The sequence below is a fragment of the Hemitrygon akajei genome, chromosome 18 (genome assembly GCF_048418815.1).
Source record: "Hemitrygon akajei chromosome 18, sHemAka1.3, whole genome shotgun sequence".
NCBI lineage: Eukaryota > Metazoa > Chordata > Chondrichthyes > Myliobatiformes > Dasyatidae > Hemitrygon > Hemitrygon akajei.
Genome location: NC_133141.1, coordinates 31617366 through 31640946, shown reverse-complemented (window position 1 = coordinate 31640946; position 23581 = coordinate 31617366). Strand labels below are relative to the sequence as shown.

The window sequence follows — 23581 nt, the reverse complement described above, 5'->3', positions numbered from 1 at the left end:
TTATTGTCTGCCTGCACTGCACTTCCCCCGTAGCTGTAACACTTTATTCTACATTCTGTTGTTTACTCATTGTTTCGTATGCCATCCATACTGATATGTGATAAATGATATGGACGGTATGCAAAACTGTTTTTCACTGTACCTTGGTATACATGACAATAATAAACCAATTTACATTCCCATATCACATCTTGCCAATTATGTTCCCGCACATTTATGTAGATTAAACAGCATTTGCCACTTCTGTGCCCAGCATTATCTTTGCACACTCTTTCACCTTGTGGCCAATTAATGAACCGCTTACCAGCTCCCCACCCTGAATGATCCATGGGGCTAGGATCACTCTGACCGATCAGCAGGACCCGAACTGAAAGCTCCAGTGAGGGAACCTTCCGTCATCCCACGGTGGTGGGGACCTTTCCCCCTCCACAGAAGAGCTGGGACAGCAAGAAGAGAGGGATGGAGGGACAGGGAGTAGGGAGGGAAAGTGGTGAGGGTGTGCTGCGGGGGTGGAGACACTCACCGAGGTGAGGCAGGGCAGCACCGAGCTGCTTAGAGCCTGGTCGAGGTGTGTCAGCTGCCTGCTGACCATCTTCGCAGCCTCCTCCTTTCTCCTGCCCTGTACCAGCGCTGCATGCAGTGCCCCACACACAACCGGCTGTGAAACATGAGAGCCAGAATTCACTGTTACATGGATGCACTGAGAAACTTGCCACAGCATCAGACAGACAACACTCACAAGAACAGTACAAATTTTTAAAACACTTTTTACAAGAGAGAACACAAGCAAGTAAAAGTCCATCATAGTGCAGAGTGGTCACGGTGTTGCTGTACTGAGGTGGTGATCAGGGTTGTGCCGGTTGGTTCAGGAACTGAATGTTTGAAGGGAAGTAGCTGTTCCTGAACCTGGTGGTGTGGGACTTCAGGTTTCTGTACCAAACAAACTTCTCACCAAACTTTAGACTCTGGGAGTTAATGGCTCCCTCTTCAACTGGACCCTTGACACTCTGACCAACAGGCCGCAATCAGTAAGGATAGGCAATATTCACAAGAAAATTATAAATTACACACTATTTTGTTTTACAAAGAAAGGACACACTTAGAATCAAGAAAAAGTCCACTGTATTGCACAGTGTTGCCATAGTAAGGCACTGATGCTCTCCACTGTGACGGGTATAAATGCCATCACCATGGTACACTGGGGGAGGGACGTTGCCTTCTTGAGGCAGCACCTCCTGTAGACACTACCGATGATGGTGAGGAGGTACCCGTGATGTACTGGGCAGAGGCCACTGCTCTCTGCAGCTTCTGAATGTTCCTGCACATTGAATTGCTGTTCTAGACCGCGATGGTACGGCACTTCTAACAGTATTGTACATCTGTAGAAGTTTGTCAGAGGTTTCAGCCAGCAGAGCAGGAGAAACAGGGAGATACGGAGGCCCTCCATTAGTCAGGGTCAATGTGGTACGCGAGCCAGTGCAGTATGATATGAACAGCAGGCTCCCCTTCTCCAAGCAGCTGATGAATCGAAAGGAACAGGAGAGACTGGTACAGTTCGGCACCAGTGGCGACGCAGGAGTTGCCAGTCAGCATTGAACTCAACGAAGGACTATCTTTGGGACTCCAGCTCCGGATTCTCCCCCCCCCAGGGTTTCTCCTGAAGCCTTCCCAGTGAGTGTGCACAGCAGAGGTTTCAGATCAGTTTTCCTTCTCCCAGGTGAGCCCCGAAACACAGCTGTCGAGCCCCATTTGCTGAAAACAAGACGCAGAACCGCAAAACAATTGCCAGCAGGTAAAGCTGCTGGTTAAGAGAGGCAAACGGTCCACTGAACTTCCTTGATACTGAGCTGGAGCTCAGAAACAGGGAGGGTTTGATGCTGTTACTCAGGGCGTTGTACACCTACCACTTCCGTAACCACTCCAGCCCAATCCACTCCTCCCCGCACCAGGGCAGGACTCATATCGCTGGGCCATTACCACCTGCCTCCCCAGGTGTAACAAAACTACTTTGAAATTGTGTTCCTGGTTCTCTCCTGACTCGGCAACAAGAGGCACCCACAAAGGAGTGCCTATGTAAGTGTTAAAGGTTAAAAGAATTACTTTATTACAGTTATATAGAGAATAAAATACTAGAAGTAAAAATGATGCTTAATAAAAACAAGGAAGAAGGCAGAGTGATTGTAAAGAAACAGAATAGTATTAACAGTCAATGCCAAAGGGAAGCTGACGTTAGAGCTGGAGAGGTGAGTGGTAACATCCCAGCATTAGCAAGTCTTCACCTGAAGTGAGTCTCAGCAACGTGCACCCAGGTCTCCACATTCCAAGCTGACACCATTTTGTCTTACAACTACATCTTTTAGTGTTCTACGCTTTGCACATTCCACATAGGAATCAAACTCACACCCGACTCACCTGTAGCTGCGTCGCCTCCCACTCAAGCCACTGATTTGTGGCATCACTTGGCAACTTCCCGCTGATTGTGAACAGGTACCTTGCAAGGTGTGGGTGGGGGTGAGGGAAGAGAAAAAGAATGCAAATCAGCAAAGGAGACAGCATGACTCCCTACCCCACTGAGCCAGAGCCAACGAAGCTGCAACGTCTCCAAAACTCAGTCCAAGTTCAGGCAACATCCTCATAGCACACTCAAAATGCCAGAGGAATTCAGCAGGTCAGGCAACATCTGTGGATGGAAATGAATATTCAACATGTTGGGCCGAGACCCTTCATCAGGGCAGGGGAAAGAAGACAGAATAAGGACAAGCTGACAGGTGAGAGTGGGGTGTAGATGAAGAAGCTGGGAGGGATTAGGTCAAGAGGTAAAAGGCTGAAGGAGGAATCTGATAGGAGAGGAGCGTAGGCCATGGGAGAAAGAGGAGGAGCAGCAGCAGCTCCAGAGGGAGGTGATGGGCAGATGAGGAGAAGGGGCAAGAGGGAAGCCAAAAAGGGGAATGATAAAGACAGATGGGGAAGGGAGACAAATTACCAGGAGTTGGAGAAATTGATAAACAGCACAATGAACAGCTCCCTGTCCTGGTGACGAGACCTCGGTAATGTCAGGGTATTCACTAGTCTCACAGCTGTCACCCAGTCTGGCAGTCCTGGTCCTGATGCTCCTGTAATGGGTCAAAGAGATGGTGGGATGGGTGGTGAGAATCCTCAACAACGCTTTGGGTTCTTCATATACAGTGCTCCCAGTAAATGTCACAAATGGGGGGGGGGGGGGGGGAAGGGAGACCCTGGTGATCCTATCAGTTGCTTTTACTAGCCTCTGTAGGGTTTTACAGCTTTTGTACTGCACACTGATGTGGCCAGACAGGACACTCTTGATAGTTTCTACGGAGTCACTCAAATGGGGGTGGAAAGCCTTGCATGCCTCAATCTCCTCAGTAGAGATAGACGATGCTGAGCCTTCTTGGCTAGTGAGATGTTGTGGGTACAGGTTAGATCATCTGTTATGCTCACACCAAGAAACTTTCTCTTCACCCTCTCCACAGCAGTTATTGATGTCCAAAAGAGTGGCTAAACTGTGTCTTCTTGAAATCCACAATCATCTCTTTTATCTCGTCCATGTTGATGCTGTTCTTGCACCATTTGATATGTCACCCATTCACCCAGTGCTCAGTGTGCTGGAGCTTGAGATAACACACATCACCTGCCAGCTAGCACTCCTTTCCCTCCCCCCACTTTCTTATTCTGGCTTCTGCCCCCTTCCTTTCCAGTCCCAACGAAGGGTCCCAGCCCAAAATGTCATCTCCATAGTTGCTGCCTGACCTGCTGAGTTCCTCCAGCATTTTGTGTGTGTTGCTCTGGATTTCCAACATCTGTGTTTATAACATTCTTTTAGATTCCTCTATTTAACAGCACCTTTCCCACGGCAGACTCGAGGGCAGGGAACCCGCGGAAATGGGACACAAGACCGGAGTGTTGAGGAGGGGAAGCTCCTCACACCTGGAAATTTTTCTTCCAATCGAGAGTGAGACAAACCCAACCCTCTCCTCTTTATACTCACTGACAAATTGCATTGCCGGAGAATATGAAGTCTCCAGTTGGGAGTTGTAGGGCAGGATGTTGGGGCTGTGACAGGTAAGGCACCACGCGCTCTGGAGGGAGACAAAGAGAGAGTCAGTGGTTCCACGAGAGTACTGCATTCCCCCTCCTCCAGACTAACCTTGCTCCAACACTGGGGTCCCTCTGCTTCCCTGGGCAGGATCTACCATGAGACAAAAGGCACACAGGACCCTCCTGCATCGAGGGTTCCTGTGCCTTCAGCTGACCTTTCACCAAAATTGCCTTCTCTCATCTCCCTTCCTTTCCACCCCAGCCATTTCCTCATTCCTGTCTGCCTTCTGCCCCCACCCTTCACTCTCCCCTCTTGCTCCACTTCTCTCTATTCCCATCCCCTACCCATTAACCTCCCATCTCCCTCCTTCAAACTGCCCCACTCTTCTCCCTGCTCCTCCTTCAACTTGTCTACTGTCACCACTTGCCCCAGTCCCCTCCACCCTTCCAACTTCTCCTCTCCCTCCCCTCCAACCTTCCTTCCTTCACCCTCTCACCCCCTATTCCAAATCACCTTTCTCCCCACCTCCCTCTCGCCACTCCTTTCCCCATTCCCACCCATGCCATCACATATTCCCACACTCATCTCACCACACCACCTTCTCTTAACCCTTCCCCTTCACCAACACCCTCACCGCCCAACACCACACCCCCTTCACCATATTCCCCTCACCAGAACCCCCGTCCGCACAGCCCCCTTACCCCACACTCCTCCCACCAACCTCCACCCTCCCCATTCTCATCCCATTCACACCGTTCGGGGAGATTTGCTTCTGATCGAGCCGGACCCCTGTCAACTCCACAGCAGCCACCACCTTCAAGTTGCCAGGGACCCCGGGGCTAAGGAACAGCTCGATGGCCATAGTTTAGACCGTGCCTGCGGCTGATGCAAGCGGAGAGCTCCCGCAGCGAGGCCACGCGATGCCGATTCGGGCAGCCCCACCCCCTTCTCCGCCGAGGGAGATCGGGAATTGTAGTCAGGTCTACCTAGCGCTCAGAGTTACTGAAAATTAAGACTACATCTCACAGCAGGCACAGCTTCGTCATACGCAAAGCAGATACCCCGGTTGACTGATACCGAAGCACGCTGAGGAGATGTAGTCCTTTTGCACTTAGTGCTTTGAGAGTTAATAAGCGTACTGACTCCATCTCCCAGGAGGCACTGCGGACACCGATGCGGACAGAGTCAGTACATGCCGAGGATTGTAGTACAACCCCAGAACTGGGAGCCAAAGGGAAAGCGAATTATATTTCCCGGCAAAGCCCAATCATCCGTCACCTGCGGACCGGCTTTGTTGATTAGCCGATCCCCCTAAACGGGGGCTCTAATCTAATTGCCGTTGATGATGCTGGTGCAGGGGAGGGGGTATTAATGATGCGGACTACATCTCCCAGCAGGCATTGCGGCCCGGTGACACAAGAACTAGTTTTGCCGCATTATTGTTCTCGTAAGTCGCACCCGATCATGCATACTGAACATCAATGGGTGAACACCCCATTCCTCACAGACAGACTGGCTATTGGCTGATCCCACAATGCACGCTGGAGGTTGTCCTCCAAGTGCTGGGAATAGGTTTGCGAACGACATCTACCGGCATAATATGTTATTGGATTCGAAACTTGGGTTGGTTTTGGGACTTTTTACTAAAGTATGGGTTGAAGGGTAACTTCCTGCTTCCTGCAAATTAGCATTGTTATCCCTAAATTGAAATATGGTAAGGATCAACCAAATCCTTCCATTATAGACTTGTTTCGCTAACGTCACATGTATGTAAGATAGTGGAACGAATTGTTATAGCAAGGCTTTCTTATTTTGTTGGGAGTAGTGGAACATTAGCAAGACTAGTGTATACCAATCTGGATTTCATAAAGGGAGAATGACCATGAACTCGTGGAATCTGATATTCGTAAGGACCAAGTTAATAAAGTTTAAAGTAAATTTTCTTGTGGGCATACTCAGGAAATCTATAGAATAGTAACTATAAAAGGATCAATGAAAGATCAACCAGAGTGCAGAAGACAACAAATTGAGCAAATGCAAATATGAATAAATATCAAGAACATGAGATAAAGAGTCCTTGAAAGTGAGACCATAGGTTGTGGGAACTTAATGGTGGGGCAAGTGAAGATGAGTGATGTTATCCCCTTTTGGTTGTATATCTTACTGTACATACTATTTATTACAAATTACTATAATTTGCACATTCAGACGAAGACGTAACATAAAGATTTTTACTCCTCATGTATGTGGAGGATGTAAGAAATAAAGTCAATTCAATTCAAATTTTGTTCTGGAGCCTGATGTTTGAGGGGGTAATAACTATTCCTGAACCTGGTGGTGTGAGTCCTGAGACTCCTCTACCTTCTTCCTAATGGCAGCAGTGAGAAGAGAGCATGACCTTGGTGGTGGGGGTTCCTGACGATGGATGCTGCTTTTCTGTAACAGCGTTTTGTGTAGATATGCTCAGTGGTTGGGAGGGCTTTACCTGTGATTGATGGACTGGACCAAATCCACTACTTTTTGCAGGATTTTCTGTTCAAGGGCATTGGTGTTTCCATACCAGGCTGTGATGCAGCCAGTCAATCTATTCTCCAGCACACATCTATAGAATTTTGTCGAAGTTTACGATGCCATGCTGAATCTTTGCAAACTCCCAATGAAGTGGAGGCGTTGCCGTGCTTTCTTTGTAATTGCACTTGTGTGCTGGGCCCAGGACGGGTCCTCAGAAATGATAACACTGAGGAATTTAAAGTTGCTGACCCTCCCCACCTCTGATCCCCCAATGAGGACTGGGTCAGGGACCTCTGGTTTCCTCCTCCTGAAGTCAATAATCAGCTCCTTGGTCTTGCTGACATTGAGTGAGAGGTTGTTGTTGTGGCACCACTCAGCCAGATTTTCAATCTCCCTCCTATATGCTGATTCATCACCACCTTTGATATAGCCAACGACAGTGGTGTCATCAGCAAACTTAAATATGGCATTGGAGCTGTGCTTAGCCACACAGTCGTAAGTGTAAAGTGAGTAGAGCAGGGGGCTAAGCACACAGCCTTGTGGTGCTCCTGTGCTGATGGAGATTGTGGAGGAGATGTGGTTGCTAATCTGAACTGACTGGGGTCTGCAAGTGAGGAAATCCAGGATCCAATCGCACAAGGAGATATTGAGGCCAAGGTCTTGGACTTATTGATTATTTTGAGGGAATGAGCTTTAGTAGATAAAGTATGTCCTGAGTATCTTTTCTGTCCAGATGGTCCAGGGTTGAGTGAGGAGCCAATGAGATGGCATCTGCTGTGGACCTGTTGCTCCGGTAGGCAAATTGGAGCAGATCCAAGTCGCTTCTCAGGCAGGAGTTAATATGTTCCATCACCAACCTCTGAAAACACTTCGCCACTGTGGATGTAAGTGCTACTGGGCAATAGGCATCGGCGTAGATCACCACGCTCTTCTTAAGCACCAGTATAATTGAAGCCTACTTGAAGCGGGTGGGTATCTCAGACCGCCAAAGCGAGAAGTTAAAGATCTCAGTGAATACTCCAGTCAGTTAATCAGCACAGGTCTATAGTACTTGGCCAGGTACCCTGTCCAGTTCAGATGGTTTCCATGGATTCACCCTCCTGAAGGCACCCCACACATCAGCTCCAGGGACTGATATCATAGTACAGTCGGGGGATGAGAAAGATCACAATGGTTCCTCCATGTTCTGACATTGGGCTAATCTGGATGTGAAACTCTGCTGTGTTCTCTGTCGCTTGATTTAACTGTATGAGAGGTGATAACATTCAAGCCCTGCCACAACTGTTGAGCAGCCCTCGTCGATTCAGTGATAACAGTTTGCTTTCATGTAGAGAAAGCTTCTGATATTTAATGGACACAAGGGTTGCTGCTCAAACTGGGAAAAATGGGAATAGGTGGCAGAATGTTGAATTAGATTGAAGAATTTTGTGAGAGAAAGATGCAAGTTAGGATGGGAACAACATTCTGTAAAGAGTATGAGATGGGGAATGGGACTCCTCAGGGGAGTGCATGTAGCCAACTCCTTTTTAATATTATGATTAATGATATTTTCTTAAATGTTGGCTCAGACATTTCCAAATATGCTGATGATGGAGTCATGTGGAAGAGAGGCAGGGATATAAATTATATAGTTAAATAAATGTAGGCAGCTATTAATGAAGTAGAAAAACTGGTGATGTTGAAGTGTGTTTAAATTTTCTGTTGCAAAGACTCAATTACATTACACCCACAATTTATCTTAAGTTATATAGTAAACCTCTTAAGCAAGAGTCAGTGATAAACTTTCTCGGCATGTGGATGGACACAAAGCTAACATGGAAGGTGCACGTGAATAAAATTCTAGAGATGTGTTTAAAAAAAAGCCCTTAATGTGCTAAGCACTCAGGTGCTTAATTGGCTGTAATTGGGGTGTGAGTAGGAGGTCGCTGACTAATGTATATTGCTTTAAAAAGATCTGTCTTTAGTATGGATGTGTTGCTTATGGGTCAGCCTCACCAACGGCCTTAAAGCCCCTGGATAAAGTTCAAGCTCCAGTAATGAGATTATGTTGTGGTGCTTTTAAATCATCCCCAATCTTAACATTACTGGTAGAAATGGGTAAGCTCCCTTTACATCTAATCAGGTTACAGTTAGTGATGATTTATTGGGTTAACGTAAGAGGACATAAAACTTGTCATCCAATATTGGCAACATTAGTAGTGTGTTGGGAGCACTGTGTTTGTAAGGTCGTCAGTTTTGGGTGGATGGGAAATGAATGAGCACAAAGTCTTGGGTTGTTTGATGTGGAATATGGTCAGCAGTGTACCCGCTTCTGTCAGTCCTCCATGGTTTTCACCTTTGGCTGTGGTTGATTTGGGCCTTGAGAAAAAGATCAAGATGAGGACTGATTGTTCATGAAGGAAGTGGGAACTTCTGCCCATAGCAGTGAGAGGTTGAAAATGTCCTTGTATACTCCTGCCAGTTGGTTGGCACATATTTTCAGAGCCTAACATCGGCCTCTGAGATGGAGATCACAGGGTCCTCAGGTGCAGCAGGGATCTTCACAGCTGTAGTGTGTTCTCCCTTCCAAAGCATACATAGAAGGCATTGAGTTCATCTGGTAGTGAAGCATCGCTGCTATTCATAATATTGGGTTTCACTTTGTAGGAAATAATGTCCTGCAGACCCTGCCAGAGTTGTCGTACATCCGATGCTGCCTCCAATTTCGTTCAAAATTGTCTCTTCGCCCTTGAAATATCCCTCCGCAAATCACACCTGGATTTCTAGTACAGACCTGGGTTGCCAGAGTTGAATGCCACAGATCTAGCCTGCAGCCGATGACGTACCTCCTGGTTCACCCACGGCTTTTGGTTTGGGAATGTACAGTAAGTCTCTGTAGGCACACACTCATCCACACAGGTTTTAATGAAGTCAGTAACACCTGCAGCATACTCATCCAGATTCAAGATGAATCCCTGAATACAGTCCAGTCCACTGATTCAAAACAGTCCTGTAGGTGCTCCTGTGCTTCCCTTGTCCAAACCTTCTTGGTCCTCACTACTGGTGTTACAGTCTTCAGTCTCTGCCTATACTCAGGGAGTAGAAGTACAGCCAGGTGATCAGACTTCCCGAAATGAGGGCGGGGAATAACACAGTAGGCGTTCTTGATGGTGGTGTACCAATGGTCCAGTGTGTTGTTTCCTCTGGTATTGCAAGTGATCTGTTGATGGTAATTGCTTAGTGAGTTTTTTTCAGATTGGCCTGGTTAAAATCTCCCAAAACGATGGTGAAGGTCTGATTTGTGCATGTTGATCCCATTGCTCAGATCATCTAAAGCCTGATTGACATTGGCCTGAGGTGGAATGTAAACTGCTACCAAAATGACCCCGGAGAACTCCCGTGGTCGGCACTTTCCTGCTAGATATTCCAGGTCTGATGAGCAGAACTGGAACAGCACTGATATATTTGTGCACCAAGGAGAGTTGATCATGAGGCATACTCCTCTGCTTTTGAGAGACTCTATAGATCTATTGTGACGGTGTATAGTCAACCCATCGATCTGAATCGCTGCATCTGGTACAAAAGGGGTTAATCAGGATTCCATGAAACGAAGGACACATGCGGTCCTAATGTCCCTCTGATTCAGCACCCTGGCTCTGAGATCATTGATTTTATTCACCAGAGACTGTACATTCGGCATCAAGGTAGTCAGTATAGGGAGTTTAAAACTCCGTTTCCTGAAACGCACTTGTTACCCCGATCTACACCCGCGCCTCCTCCGTGGGCGCTTCCGACCACAATCGGTGTTGTTTCCGTCGGTTTTAAGCAATGACAGTTCGTTTAAACGCGTTAAGACATCTTTGACTGTACTGTCTTTGGAAGCAGTTGTGCTTTTTAGCTGTATCAGGCTGAAATGGGAATATTTAATCGTATCCATTGAGAGTACTGCTGCCACTCGAATCGCGCTAGGTACCCCAGCAATGCACTTGTCAAGAAACAGTGCACCATGTTTGAATGCAGTTCCTATGAGGTGCAAAGGAAAAATTGCTAAATTGAGATCTTTGGGACAGACACAGTTCGAGATGGAAAGTTTGTTAGTATATCACTGGCATTGTAATGTATAAAAGAGCATGTTTACGTTTCTGAAAAACATTAGACTTTTTGATATTATTTTCGATTGGGGAGTGGTATTTAATGGGTATACTTCCTGTATCTTTGCTCTCCACACTACAACTCAGTAGATGACGGTAATGTTGGTTTGCCAACCATTAAACTTTACAAGAAGTAGATGAATAAATTGGCTGGTACCCTCAATGCAACGTTAGGGGTTGTAGTATAATTTTGTTCTTGATGTCCGAGTTCAATGGGTAACCGGACTACATCTCCCAGGAGGGACTGCGGCATTCACATGCGGACGGACAGACTTCGCTGATTGGCTAGATTACCAATGCATAACGCCAGTTGGAGTCCATTATCTGCTCTGGGGCTGGTAATTCAATGAATTGGAACTACATCATCTTGCTGCAGACAATGCGGTCGATCACAGACTTGATCTCCAATGTAGGTTGTAATCAGAATCAGGTTTATTATCACTAACTTGGAGAACCTGAAATTTGTTGTTTTGGGGCAGCAGTACATTGTAAAGACAGAACAGTTACTATAAATTACAAAATGAATGAATTGTGCAAAAATAAGTTAGTTCATGGCCTTTCAGAAATCTGATGGCAGTGAATTGTTGAATGGCAGTCAACAATTCAGATCCTGAATTGTTGGGTGCGAGTACCTTTTTGCCTACAATAAGAACAACAAATTATTATTCATAGTTTATATATAGTTATTTATAGTTTTTCATAAATTCCATTGTATTTCTTTATTTTCCTCTAAATACCTGCAAGAAAACGAATCTCAAGGTAGTATATGAGGACATATACTTCCTTTAATAACAGATTTACTTTTAAGACGACGCGGCCACTTCACCAGGGCGGATTACGTGTTTAGCCCGCCTGCTTTAGGACGCTTGCCGCCGAGTGACATAGTGCACGTCGGAGCTATTAGGCCAGCGGGGTGGACAGGTGAAAGGTGTTTCTTTTTTATTTTTCTCCAACCGCACGTTTGTCTCAATATTCCGGGACAAACGTACGACAAATAATAATATTAATAACGCCCCACCGCCACTTTGAGCCGTCACCTGGTTGAATTGGCGGTGTTTATCCCGCAGCAAAAGTTGAACGGTCAGCGGAGCCGACGTGATTGACAGCCGTTCGCGTCAATGGAGTCGAAGCTATGGTGGGACCAAAGGGTAATCGGGTGTACGACTGGCTGGCTGGATCTGAGCCAGCCAATGGGGTGCGAGGGCGGAACTGAGCGTTCTACCCGTTCTCGCTTTACTAGCTCCCAGCAGAGTGTTCTCATTTTCTTCCCTTAATGTCCTCTGTAGCCCTGCAACTTTTTCTTTTCACGTTCGCAACGACAGCCCCATTATTCTACCCTTCATCCACACACACTGCGGGAAGTGATTCACAACGATCGATTAACATTGGAACATGGGGTAAAATCTGAATCCTGACATGTTAAGGGTCCATCTTAATGTTCTAGGGGACGGTTCAATAGTCTTATAACAAAAAGGAGTCTGTCCTTAATCTGAGTTGAAGAGGGAGCCTGGTGATACACAAATCTTTTATCCCAGTGTGGAACTGTCAAATACTGGAGGGGACAACTGGGGGGGTTAAAGGAGATGTGTTTGCCAAGTTTTTTACACAGGGAGTTGTGGATACCTGGAATGCGCTGACAAGGATGGTGGTGGAGACAGACACAACAGCAACATTTGAGGAAGCAGGAGAGGGAAAGGGAATAGACAGATAGCGGAGAATACCCTCAAGTCGTTCCCCTCAATATCAGTTTCCCGTCAATACCGCTTTGGATACTATTGAGGGTGGGGGTGGAGTGACCTACCAGGGGGAAACCGCAGCAACCAAATCTCTGGCATTGAGTCTGGCTTTGTGGCTCAGAAGGGAAGGGAGGTGAAGAGGGGTGCAGTAGTGATGGGGGGGGGGGCAGAAAGCAGATTCTGTGGGCTTGAAAGAGACACCCGGATGGGATGTTGCCTCTCAGGTGCCAGGTTGGGGACGTCTCAGTTTGAGTCAACGGGAGAGGCCATGATACCATCAGGGATGAGGTCCTGAAGAGAGAATATACAGAGCTAGGTAGGACCTCCATGTTAGTAATCTCTAGATTGCTGCCTGTGCCTTGCACATTGAGGGTAAGAATAGGATGATTTGACAGGTGAATGTGTGGCTGAGGAATTGGTTTCAGATTTCTGGTGAATTGGAATCTCTTCTGGGAAAGATATGATATGTACAAAAAAGGACAGTTACACCTGAACCTGAGGATGAACAAGGATGATGAACATAGAGAGTCGGTCATTAGTTATGGAGGTTTCAATATGCAGGTAAATTTGGAAAATCAGGTTGGTGCTGGATCCCAAGTGGCTGAATTTGTAGAATGGCTTTTTAGAGAAGTTTGTGGTTGAGCCCACTAGGGGATCAGCTATTCTGGACTGGGTGCTGTGTAATGAACTGGATTTGATCAGATAGCATAAGGTAAAAGAACCCTTTGGGGTAAGTGATCATAATATGATAGACTTCATCCTGCAATTTGAGAAGGAGGAGCTAAAGTCAGATTATCAGCATTACAGTGGAGTAAAGGGAATTACAGAGGCACGAGAGAGGAGCTGGCCAGAATTGATTGGAAGGGGATACTAGCAGGGATGATGGCAGAACAGCAATGGTTGGAGTTTCTGGGAGCAACTTGGAAGGTGCAGGATAGATACATCCCAAAGAAGAAGTATCCTAAAGGAAGGATGACGCAGCCGTGGCTGACAAGGGAAGTCAAACCCAACATAAAAGGCAAATAGAGGGCTTATAATAGAACAAAAATTAGTGGGAAGTTAGAGGATAGGGAAGCTTTTAAAAATCAACAGAAAGAAACTAAAAATGTCATAAAGAAGGAAAAGATGGAATACGAAGGTAAGTTGGCCAATAATATTAAAGAGGACACCAAAAGTTTCTGTAGATACATAAAGTGTAAAAGGGAGGCAAGAGTAGATATCAGACTGCTAGAAAATGATGCTGGGGAGGTAGTAATGAAGGACAAGGAGATGGCGGTCAAACTGATAAGTATTTTGCGTCAGTCTTCACTGTGGAAGACACTAGCAGTATGGTGGAAGTTCAAGTGTGTCAGGGGGTAAAAGTGAGTGAAGTTGCCATTACTGGGGAGAAGTTGCTTGGGAAACTGAAAGGTCTGAAGGTAGATAAATCACCTGGACTGGATGGTCTACACCCCAAGGCTCTGAAAGAGGTGGCTGCAGAGATTGTGGAGGCATGAGTAAAGACCTTTCAAGAATCAATTCATTCTGGCATGGTTCCAGAGGAATGGAACATTGGAAATGTTACTTCACTCTTCAGGAAGAGAGAGAGAGGCAAAAGAAAGGAAATTACAGGCCAGTTAGTCTGACCTCGGTGGATGGGAAGATGTTGGAGCCGATCGTTAAGAATGAGGTTTTGGGGTACTTGGAGGCACATGATAAAATAGGCTGAAGTCAGCATGGTTTCCTTAAGGGAAAATCTTGCCTGACAAGTTTGTTGGAATTATTTGAAGAAATAACAAGCAGTATAGACAAAGGAGAATTGGTGGATGTTACGTACTTGGATTTTCAGAAGGCCTTTGACAAGGTGCCACACATGAATCTGCTTAACAAGATAAGAACCCATGGTATTACAGGAAAGATTCTGGCATGGATAGAGCAGTGGCTGATTGGTAGGAGGCAAAGAGTGGGAATAAAGGGAGCCTTTTCTGGCTGGCTGCCGGTGACTAGTGGTGTTCCACAGGGGTCTGTGTTGGGTCTGCTTTTTACATTATATGTCAATGACTTGAAAGACAGAATTGATGTCTTTGTGGCAGAGTTTGCAAATGATACAAAGATTGGTGGAAGGGCAGACCATTCTGAGGAAGTAGAGAAGTAGAGGATTAGGAGAATGAGCCAAGAAATGGCAGATGGAATACAGTGTCAGGAAGTGTACAATCATGCACTTGGTAGAAGAAGAAAAAGAGTAGGCTATTTTCTAATTGCAGAGAAAATTTAAAAATCTGATGTGCAAAGGGACTTGGGAATCCTTATCCAGGATGCCCTAAAGGTTGATTTGCAAGTTGAGTCAGTGGCGATGTTAGCATTCATTTCGAGAGGACGAGAAGATGAAAGCAAGGATGTAACATTGAGATGTTATAGAGCACTGGTGAGACCTCACTTGGTAAAACTGTGAGCAGTTTTGGGCCCCTTATCTTAATGTGCTGACATTGGAGAGGATTCAAAGGAGGTTCATGAAAGTGATTCCAGGATTGAAAGGCTTATCATATGAAGTGCGTTTGATGGTTCTCGGCCTGTACTGACTGGAATTCAGAAGAATGAGGGGAGACCTCATTGAAACCTATCGAATGTTGAATGGCCTTGATAGAGTGGATGTTGAGAGGATGTTTCCTATGGTGAAGGAGTCTAAGATCAGATGGCACAGTGTCAGAATAGAGGGGTGTCCTTTTAGAATGAGATGAGGAGGAATTTCTTTAGCCAGAGAGTGGTGAACCTGTGGAATTCTTTGCCACAGACGTCTGTGGAGGCCAAGTCATTGGGCAGATGTTGATAGATTCTTGATTAGTCAGGGCATGAAGTGAAACAGGGAGAAGGCAGGAGATTGGGGCTGAGAGGGAAAATGGATTAACCATGATGAAATGACAGAGCAGAGTCAATGGGCCAAATGGCCCTAATTCTGCTCTTATATATTATGGTTTAATTATTACATGGAACAATGATGTTCTGGCAGAGGCAGGAATGGCTTCTGGATATTCCATGGCTTAGATGTTTCAAAAGGGATAGGGCAGGAGGTAAAGGAGGTGGGGCAGTGGGATAGTGGGTGGAAGTCAGAAACAGGAAGGGAGGAATCACTCTACTGGGAGTATTCTATAGACACTCCCCCCCCCCCCCCGCCCAATAATAACAGAGACACTGAGGAACAGATCAGGTGGCAGATTTTGGAAAAATCCAAACCAAAAAAAAAACAGGGTTGTTGTCATGGGTGACTTCAACTGCCCTAACATTGATTGACACCTCCTTAGTGCAAAAGGTTTAGATGAGGTGGAATTTATTAGGTATGTCCAGAAAGGATTCCTGACACAATATGTTGACAGGTGACTAGAGGAGAGGCCGTAGTGGATCTGGTTCCAGGCAATGAATCTGGTCAGGTGACAGATCTCTCAGTGGGTGAGCACTTTGAAGACAGTGACAGATAAAAATTTTATCTCTAAGATCTAAGAGCAAAACCAATTAAGGACACTACCAGAGAAGCCAAACCAATTATCAAGGTGATCTAGGGGAAGGTTGTGGTCAAATGTGTCAAATGCACCAATTAGATCTAGAAGAATTTGAACTGAGACTCTGCTGGCATCAGTGCTCAGCCTACAGTCTCTCACAATTTTGGTAAGGGCCATCTCCATGCCATGGTTTGCTGTAAAACCTGATTGAAACATTTCCGGAATATTGTTCTCATTCAGAAAGTTGTTGAGTTGGTTGAAAATAACTTTCTCAACAATCTTGCCCAGGAAGGGAAGATTTGATATCAGCCTGTAGTTAGCTAGTACCTCACTATCAAGGTTTGGCTTTTTAAGTAGGGGTTTGACAGCTGCAGTTTTGAAGGCATCTGGAAAAACTCCAGTTTCAATGAATTTTTCTCGCTGAATTTAAAGCATTATTAAAAGAGTCTTAACAAGTTTGGTAGCGACAGGTTCGAGACAGCAAGTAGACAGTTTACTCTTTGTTACAATCTTATCAAGTTGTGAATCAGAAATACTTGAAACTTTTGACATAGTTTTCTTTTTTACAAGATTGGCTATAGAGGGTACCAGTATCTGTAGCTATACTCTCCCTAATGGAAGTAATTTTGTTGATAAAAAAATATTGTGAATTCCTCACATGTTTGACTGAGGACATTATAGGTTGGGGTACGTTCAAGAACGGATTTAGGATTAAGGAAAACCCTAAGGCATTCTACATATATATGAAGAACAGGAGGATGACCAGAGTGAGGTTAGCATCGATCATGGATAGAATAGGAACATATGCCTGGAGTCGGAGGAGGTAGGGGAAGCCCTTATGAAATATTTTGCTTCAGTATTCACTAGTGAGACGGATCTTGACTTTTGTGAGGACAGTGTAAAAAAGACTGATATGCTCAAACATGACAATGTTAAGAAAGAGGATGTGCTGGAACTCTGAAAAACATTACGATAGATAAGTCCCCAGACCTGGATGGGAAATACCCCTGGTTACTATGGGAAGTGAGGGAAGAGATTGCTGCACCTTTGGTGATGATTTTTGCATCGTCACTGACCACAGGATTAGTACCAGATGATTAAACCCATGAGATTCTGCAGGTGCTGGAAATCCACACACAAAATGCTGGAGGAACTCAGCAGGTCAGGCAACATCTATGGAAAGGAATAAAGAGTCGATGTTTTGGGCCAGGACCTTTGATTCGGTACCAGATGATTGGAGGAATGCAAGTGTTATTAACATAACACACACAAAAAGCTGGAGGAACTCAGCAGGCCAGGCAGCATCTACGGAAAAGAGTACAGTCGACATTTTGGGCCGAGACCCTTCATCAGGACAAGCAGGACTTACTTGTCTTCTGTTGATGCAAATGTTATTCCTTTGTTCAAGAAAGGGAGTAGTGATAATGTTGGAAACTATAGATCAGCGAGTCTTACATCAATGGTGGGTAAATTATTGGAGAAGATCCTTGGAGACAGGATTTACAAGCATTAAGCATGTGTGAGCAGAGTCTGATTAGGGATAGTCAGCATGGCTTTATGAGGTGCAGCTTGTACCTCACAGGCCTGATCGAATTCGAGGCTCTGACAAAGCACATTGATGAAGGAGGAACAGTGGATGTGGTGAAGAATGGTTTTTAGAAAGGCATTTGATAAGGTTTCCCATGGTAGTCTTATTCAGAAAGTCAGGAGGCATGGGATCCAGAGAAACTTGACTGTGGATTGGATTCACAATTGGTTTGCCCACAGAACACAGAGGGTAGTTATAGATGGAGTGTATTACACCTGGAGGCCGGAGACCAGTGGTGTTCCACAGGGACCTGTTCTGGGATCCCTGATCTTTGTGATTTTTACAAATGACTTGGATGAGGAAGTGGAAGTGTGGGTTAGTAAGTTTGCAGATGACAGGAAGTTTGTTGGTTTTGCGGATAGTGTGGAGGGTTGTCAAGGATTACAATAGGACATTCATTGATAGGATGCAGGGCTGGGCTGAGAAGTGGCAGATGAAGTTCACCCAGAAAAGTGTGAAGTGATTCACTTTGGAAGGGCAACCTGAAAGGCAGAATACAGGGTTACTGGCGGGATTCTGAGCCGTGTGTAGGAACAGACGGATCTTGGGGTCCATGTCCAGAGATCACTCAAAGGTACTGCTCACGTTCATAAGGTGATGGTGTGTTGGCCTTCGTTAGGAGATAGAGTTCAAGCAGTGAAGTAATGTTGCAGCTCCATAAAACTCGGGTTAGACCACATTTGTGTTCATCTCATTGTAGGAAGGATGTGGAAGCTTTAGAGAGAGTGAAGAGGAGATTTAACAGGGTGCTGTCTGGATTAGAGAGCGTGACTTATGAGAATAGGTTAAGTGAGCTAGGGCCTTTCTCTTTGGAGTGAGGGAGGATGAGAGATGATAGAGATGTACAAGATTATAAGAGGCAGAGATCAACTGAACAACCAGAGTCTTTTTTTTTCCTCAGGGCAGGAAAGGCTAATTCAAGGAAACAAGGAGCATAATTTTAAGGTGATTGGAGTTAAGTGTAGGGGGGATGTCGGAGGTAGGTTTTTAACAGAGAGAGTGGTGAGTGTGAGGAACGCCTGTTGGGGTGGTGGTAGAGGCAGATATATTAGAGGCATTTAAGAGATTTTTAGATAGGCACATTGATAATAGAAAAAATGGAAGACTGTTGGGGGCAAAGAGTTAGGTTGAGCTTAGAGTAGGTTAAAAGGTCAGCACAACACTGGGCTGAAGGGCCTGGATTGTAATGTTCTATGTTTAAGAGGCTATTATGTAGAAACATGAAGATGCAGGGAATGGAGGAATATGGATTATTTACAGACAGAGGCAATTTAGTTCCTGGCCTGTTCCTGTGCTGTTTTGTTCTGTGTTCTGTAACCATTAGGCTCAAGGGAGGCTTGGCTAAGTAAGTGAAGTCTTAAAACAAACCAGAACAACACAAAATCTCTGGAGGCAGGCAGCATCTGGAAATGGACAGTCAGTGTTTGCACTGAGAGAGAGAAGAGGAGATTGTGTAAAGGGTGAGGGGTGGAGTGAGATAAGTGTAATTCGGTGAGCGGAGGAAAGTAGTTCCTGGGCAAATGCAGTGTGCAGTTGGCTGTCAAGTGGTTAAAGTATGCTTCAGTTAGCTTGATAGCAATCTTTAGTTTCATAATTACCTGCCCCAGATAGTGTCTTGGAGTGCAAGTGCCTCTGAGTGAGGTGACCTTTCGAGGTAAGTACAAAGCAATCAGTTACTGGCTTGTTATTCCCAGCTATCAGAATCAGACCCTTATCACTGATATAGACAGGTGAAATCTGTCCTTTTACAATGGCTGTAGAGTGCACACTCATAAATTGCCATAAATTACACAGGTAAGTGGTGCAACAATAAGAATTAATGTTCATGGGTTCAAAGTCCATTCAGGAATCTGATGGCGAGGAGGAGAAGCTGTTCCTGAATTGTTGAGTGTGGGTCTTCAGGCTCCTGTATCTCCTCTCTGATGGTAGGGCATATCCCAGTTGGTGAGAGTCCTTAGTTAAGGATGCCATCTCTTGAAGATTTCCTCGATGATGGGGAGGGTGGTGATGAAGCTGGCTGAGTCGACAACCCTTTGCAGATTCTGTGATCCCGTGCATTAGCTCCTCCATACAAGGCTGTGATGCAGCCAATCAGAATGCTCTCCACTGTACATCTATAAAAAATTGTTAGAAAAATTTAATGAAGTACATTTAATGAAGTCAAACTCCTAATGAAGCACAGCAGCTGGTGTGCCTTCTTCGTGATTCCATCAGTAGAATGGGGCTGGGATAGCTCCTCTGAGATGTCGATGTCCAAAAACTTGAAGCTGTTCATTCTTTCCACCTATATGAGGAATGGTGTATTCTCTTGACTTTGCCTTCTTGAAGTCGACGGTCAGTTCCTTGGTCTTGCTGACATTGAGCACGAGGTTACTATTGCAATATGACTCAAAGAGACCAACAGCTCGTATTCACCCTGGGTCGTCTACAAACTGACAACATGAACAGTGAATTCTCCAACTTCAGGTACCCTGTTTCCCCTTTTCTCTCTCCTCTTAGTCAACCCAGTTCTGCCACATCCACCTCCAGCCATCCGAACAGCTTGTCTCTTTCCCCCTCCTCCACCCACTCTATGGTTTGGGCATGCAGAGGGGGTCGGGGAGGAAGGGAGACATTGACTGAATGAATATCCAGTCTGGCCACATGTATTTTGATGAGCCACAGACAGAGAGGAGAAGACAGTGATGTCACCCATGTCCTACAGCATTCATGGTGACCTCTTTTTGACTTTATTTCACTCCTTTAAACATGGGACATTGACTGTCCATAACTCATCTCTCCTTGAGCTACTGCTGTCTGTGTGGTTCAAGAGCTCCCACAACATTATTGGGGAGGGAGTTCCTGGGATTTAGGAAGAACGATGTATTTCCCAGTCAGGATGGTGTGGAAGGGGAACGTGTGGTGGTGCTCCTCTGTGATAGTTGCCACTGTTCTCCTGTGTGGGGTATGGGAGGCGCTGTCAAAATAGGCCAAACTAGTAACCAGAGTGGGTTTTGTAGACATTGCACACTGCAGTCACACAGTGATGGTGATTGAGAGAGGGAGTGTTTTGTGGGGAAGTGGCATGGGGTGCCAAACAAGCGGTCTGCCATTTCCGAGGTAGGGTTGAGCTTCTCAAGAGTTGTTGGAGCTGAACCCTCCCCGGGCAAGTGGAGAGTATTCTGTCACACTCCTGACCTGTAGACGGTGGAGAGGTAATGTGGTGGATGTGGAGTGTATGGACTAACTCCACCCAGGCAAGTGGGGAGTGTTCCATCACACTCCTGACCTGTAGATGGTGGAGAGGTAATGTGGTGGATGTGGAGTACATGGACTAACTCCACCCAGGCAAGTGGGGAGTGTTCCATCACACTCCTGACCTGTAGACAGTGGAGAGGTAATGTGGTGGATGTGGAGTACATGGACTAACTCCACCCAGGCAAGTGGGGAGTGTTCCATCACACTCCTGACCTGTAGATGGTGGAGAGGTAATGTGGTGGATGTGGAGTACATGGACTAACTCCACCCAGGCAAGTGGGGAGTGTTCCATCACACTCCTGACCTGTAGATGGTGGAGAGGTAATGTGGTGGATGTGGAGTGCATGGACTAACTCCACCCAGGCAAGTGGGGAGTGTTCCATCACACTCCTGACCTGTAGACAGTGGAGAGGTAATGTGGTGGATGTGGAGTACATGGACTAACTCCACCCAGGCAAGTGGGGAGTGTTCCATCACACTCCTGACCTGTAGATGGTGGAGAGGTAATGTGGTGGATGTGGAGTACATGGACTAACTCCACCCAGGCAAGTGGGGAGTGTTCCATCACACTCCTGACCTGTAGATGGTGGAGAGGGGAAATTCCCGTGCATCTCCCCACTCCTTTCTCCTCTTCTCCCTCTCTACCACACTTCTCTCTCTGGCTCACTCTTTCTCACTCCCTCCACAATTCTCTCTCCCCTCTCTCTTTCTATCCCTCTCCCCATCTCTCTCACCCTCCTTCCTTTATCTTTCTCCTTTCTCTCCCCCTCTCTCCCTCATCTCCCCCACTCTCTCCCCCTCTCTCCTGCTCCCTGTCCCCTCCCTCTCCCTCCCCTCCTCTCCCTCTTTCAAACCCTCTCCCTCCCACCTTCCCTTCTCCCTGTCCCCTCTCCCTTGCTGTTCTCCATTCCCCCTCTCGCTGCCCCTCTCACCCGCACTCTCTTCCCCCTTTCTACCCCATTGATAACTCCACTTTTCTCCACCCCTCACCTTTCTTCTCTTCATTCTTGATCTCTGCCCTTTTCTTGCCTCTGTTTTTGTGTTTCTATGTGTTTCTGTCTTTCCGCCTGTTTGTTTCTCATTGTCTCTATCCATTTTTTCTCTGACTCTGTCCCTCGCCCTCACCCTCCATCTCTGTTCTGTGTCTGTATCGTTATCTATCTCTCTCCTCTTCTTTTTCCCTCTTTCTCCTTCTCTCCCTCCCTCTTCCTTCCTCTCTTTCGCTCCCTCTCTCTCATTTCTTCTCTCCATCTCTCTCTCTCGCTCCCCCCCCTCCTTTTCTCCCCTCCTCCCTCCCTTGCCCTCCCCTTTCTGCACTTCTCCCTCTTCTCCAAATCTCCCTCTCTCTACCTCACTCTGGCTGTGTCCCGAAGTATCTTTCCCTCTCTCTCTCTGCTTCCCTTCTCTGTCTGTATTTGCCTCTATCGCTGTTTCCTGCTTCTCTGTCTCTGTCTCTCTCTATTTCTTTCTGTCACTTCCTCTCTCTCTTAATTTGCCTCGATTCCTCCTTCACACTCCCAATCCCTCCCTTTATCTGTCTCTCATTTTCTGTATGTGTGTCTATGTGTCTCTCATCTGATCTCCTGCAGAAGTATATTTTGTAGATAAGATCTCAACTAATTTCCGCTCAAAACTCATTTGAGCATGTTAACAGTTTGTGTACGTCAAGCAGGCTTTGCACAATCAAAACTATTCCAAATTGATAAACAAGACTGTTAGATCTCCCCATATTGCAGTCTAATCATTCACTCAAGGATTACATGCTGAATTGGGTCCCTGTTAAAACTGTGTCTTCCTTCATCCAAGATCTGCCCAGTCTTGATCAACTTTGAAAACTGACCGAATCTCCACTTGGCTCAGCAAATTCCAGGGGCAAAATGTCATGGGGTTATTTCAGGGCCAGTTCTGGTTGCCCAGTTACGGGAGGTGGGGGGGGGGGGGGGATGTGGAGCTTTGGAGGATGCAGAAGAGCTTCACCAGGATGCTGACTGGATTAGAGGGTGTGATCTTTAAAGAGGGCGTAGACAAATTTGAGGGGAGATGTGCTAAAAGTTTATAAGATTATGAGAAGCATAGATAGGCTAGATAGCTGGTGACTTTTTTCCTAGAGTGGAAATATCTCATACTAGAGAGCAGACATTTGAAGTGAAAAGGAGATGTGAAGGGCAAGTTCTTTTACACAGAGAGTCATGGGTTTCTAGTCCGAGCTGCCAGGGCAGCTGGTACAGGCAGATACAGTGGAGGTGTTTAAGAGGCTGGATATGCAGGGAATGGGGGTTATGGATTTGTGTGGGCAGAAGAGTTAGTTTAATTTGGCATCGTATTTGGCACAGACATTGTGGGCTGAAAGGCCTGTTCCTGTGCTGTACTGTTCTGAGTTCCAAGAGATTCTCAAAGAACAGCTGAGTCTGAAATGAGTTATTAGTCAAAGTCGAGTCAAAGTGGAGTTTAACGTCACCTGTTCAAGAGCAATGAGAAACATTCTTACAGCAGCATCAGATACAGAACATTCACAAGAAAAAAATAAAGATAATTTTTACAAGAAAGAGCACACAGAACAAAGAGTCCAGTGTAATACAGAGTGGTCACGGTGTTGCTGTACTGAGGTGGTGATCAGGGTTGTGCCGGTTGGTTCAGGAACCGAATGTTTGAAGGGAAGTAGCTGTTCCTGAACCTGGTGGTGTGGGACTTCAGGCTTCTGTACCTCCTGCCCGATGGGAGCTGTGAGAAGACACACATACTCACTGCTTCCAAGTTTACAGGTCACCAGTCCAATGTTTCTAACTGTTTCTTAGATAGTTGGATCACGTTTGCAACCTTGCTATCAGTACCCAAATTCCTAATTC

The 23581-nt window shown here is 46.0% G+C and overlaps 1 protein-coding gene across 1 annotated transcript in view; it reads right to left on the bottom strand.

Moving 5' to 3' along the window:
- The window catches only part of mars1 (methionyl-tRNA synthetase 1), a 55147-nt gene extending 50128 nt beyond the window's left edge, over positions 1-5019 (bottom strand). The window contains exons 1-4 of the mRNA XM_073071238.1: positions 4814-5019; positions 4010-4100; positions 2413-2491; positions 524-658 (exon numbers count right to left, since the gene is read on the bottom strand). Of these exons, the coding sequence (XP_072927339.1) occupies positions 524-658; positions 2413-2491; positions 4010-4100; positions 4814-4922 (414 nt within the window). The 5' untranslated portion in view covers positions 4923-5019. The remainder of the gene's footprint in view (positions 1-523; positions 659-2412; positions 2492-4009; positions 4101-4813) is intronic.
- Between the last annotated feature and the right edge of the window lie 18562 nt (positions 5020-23581).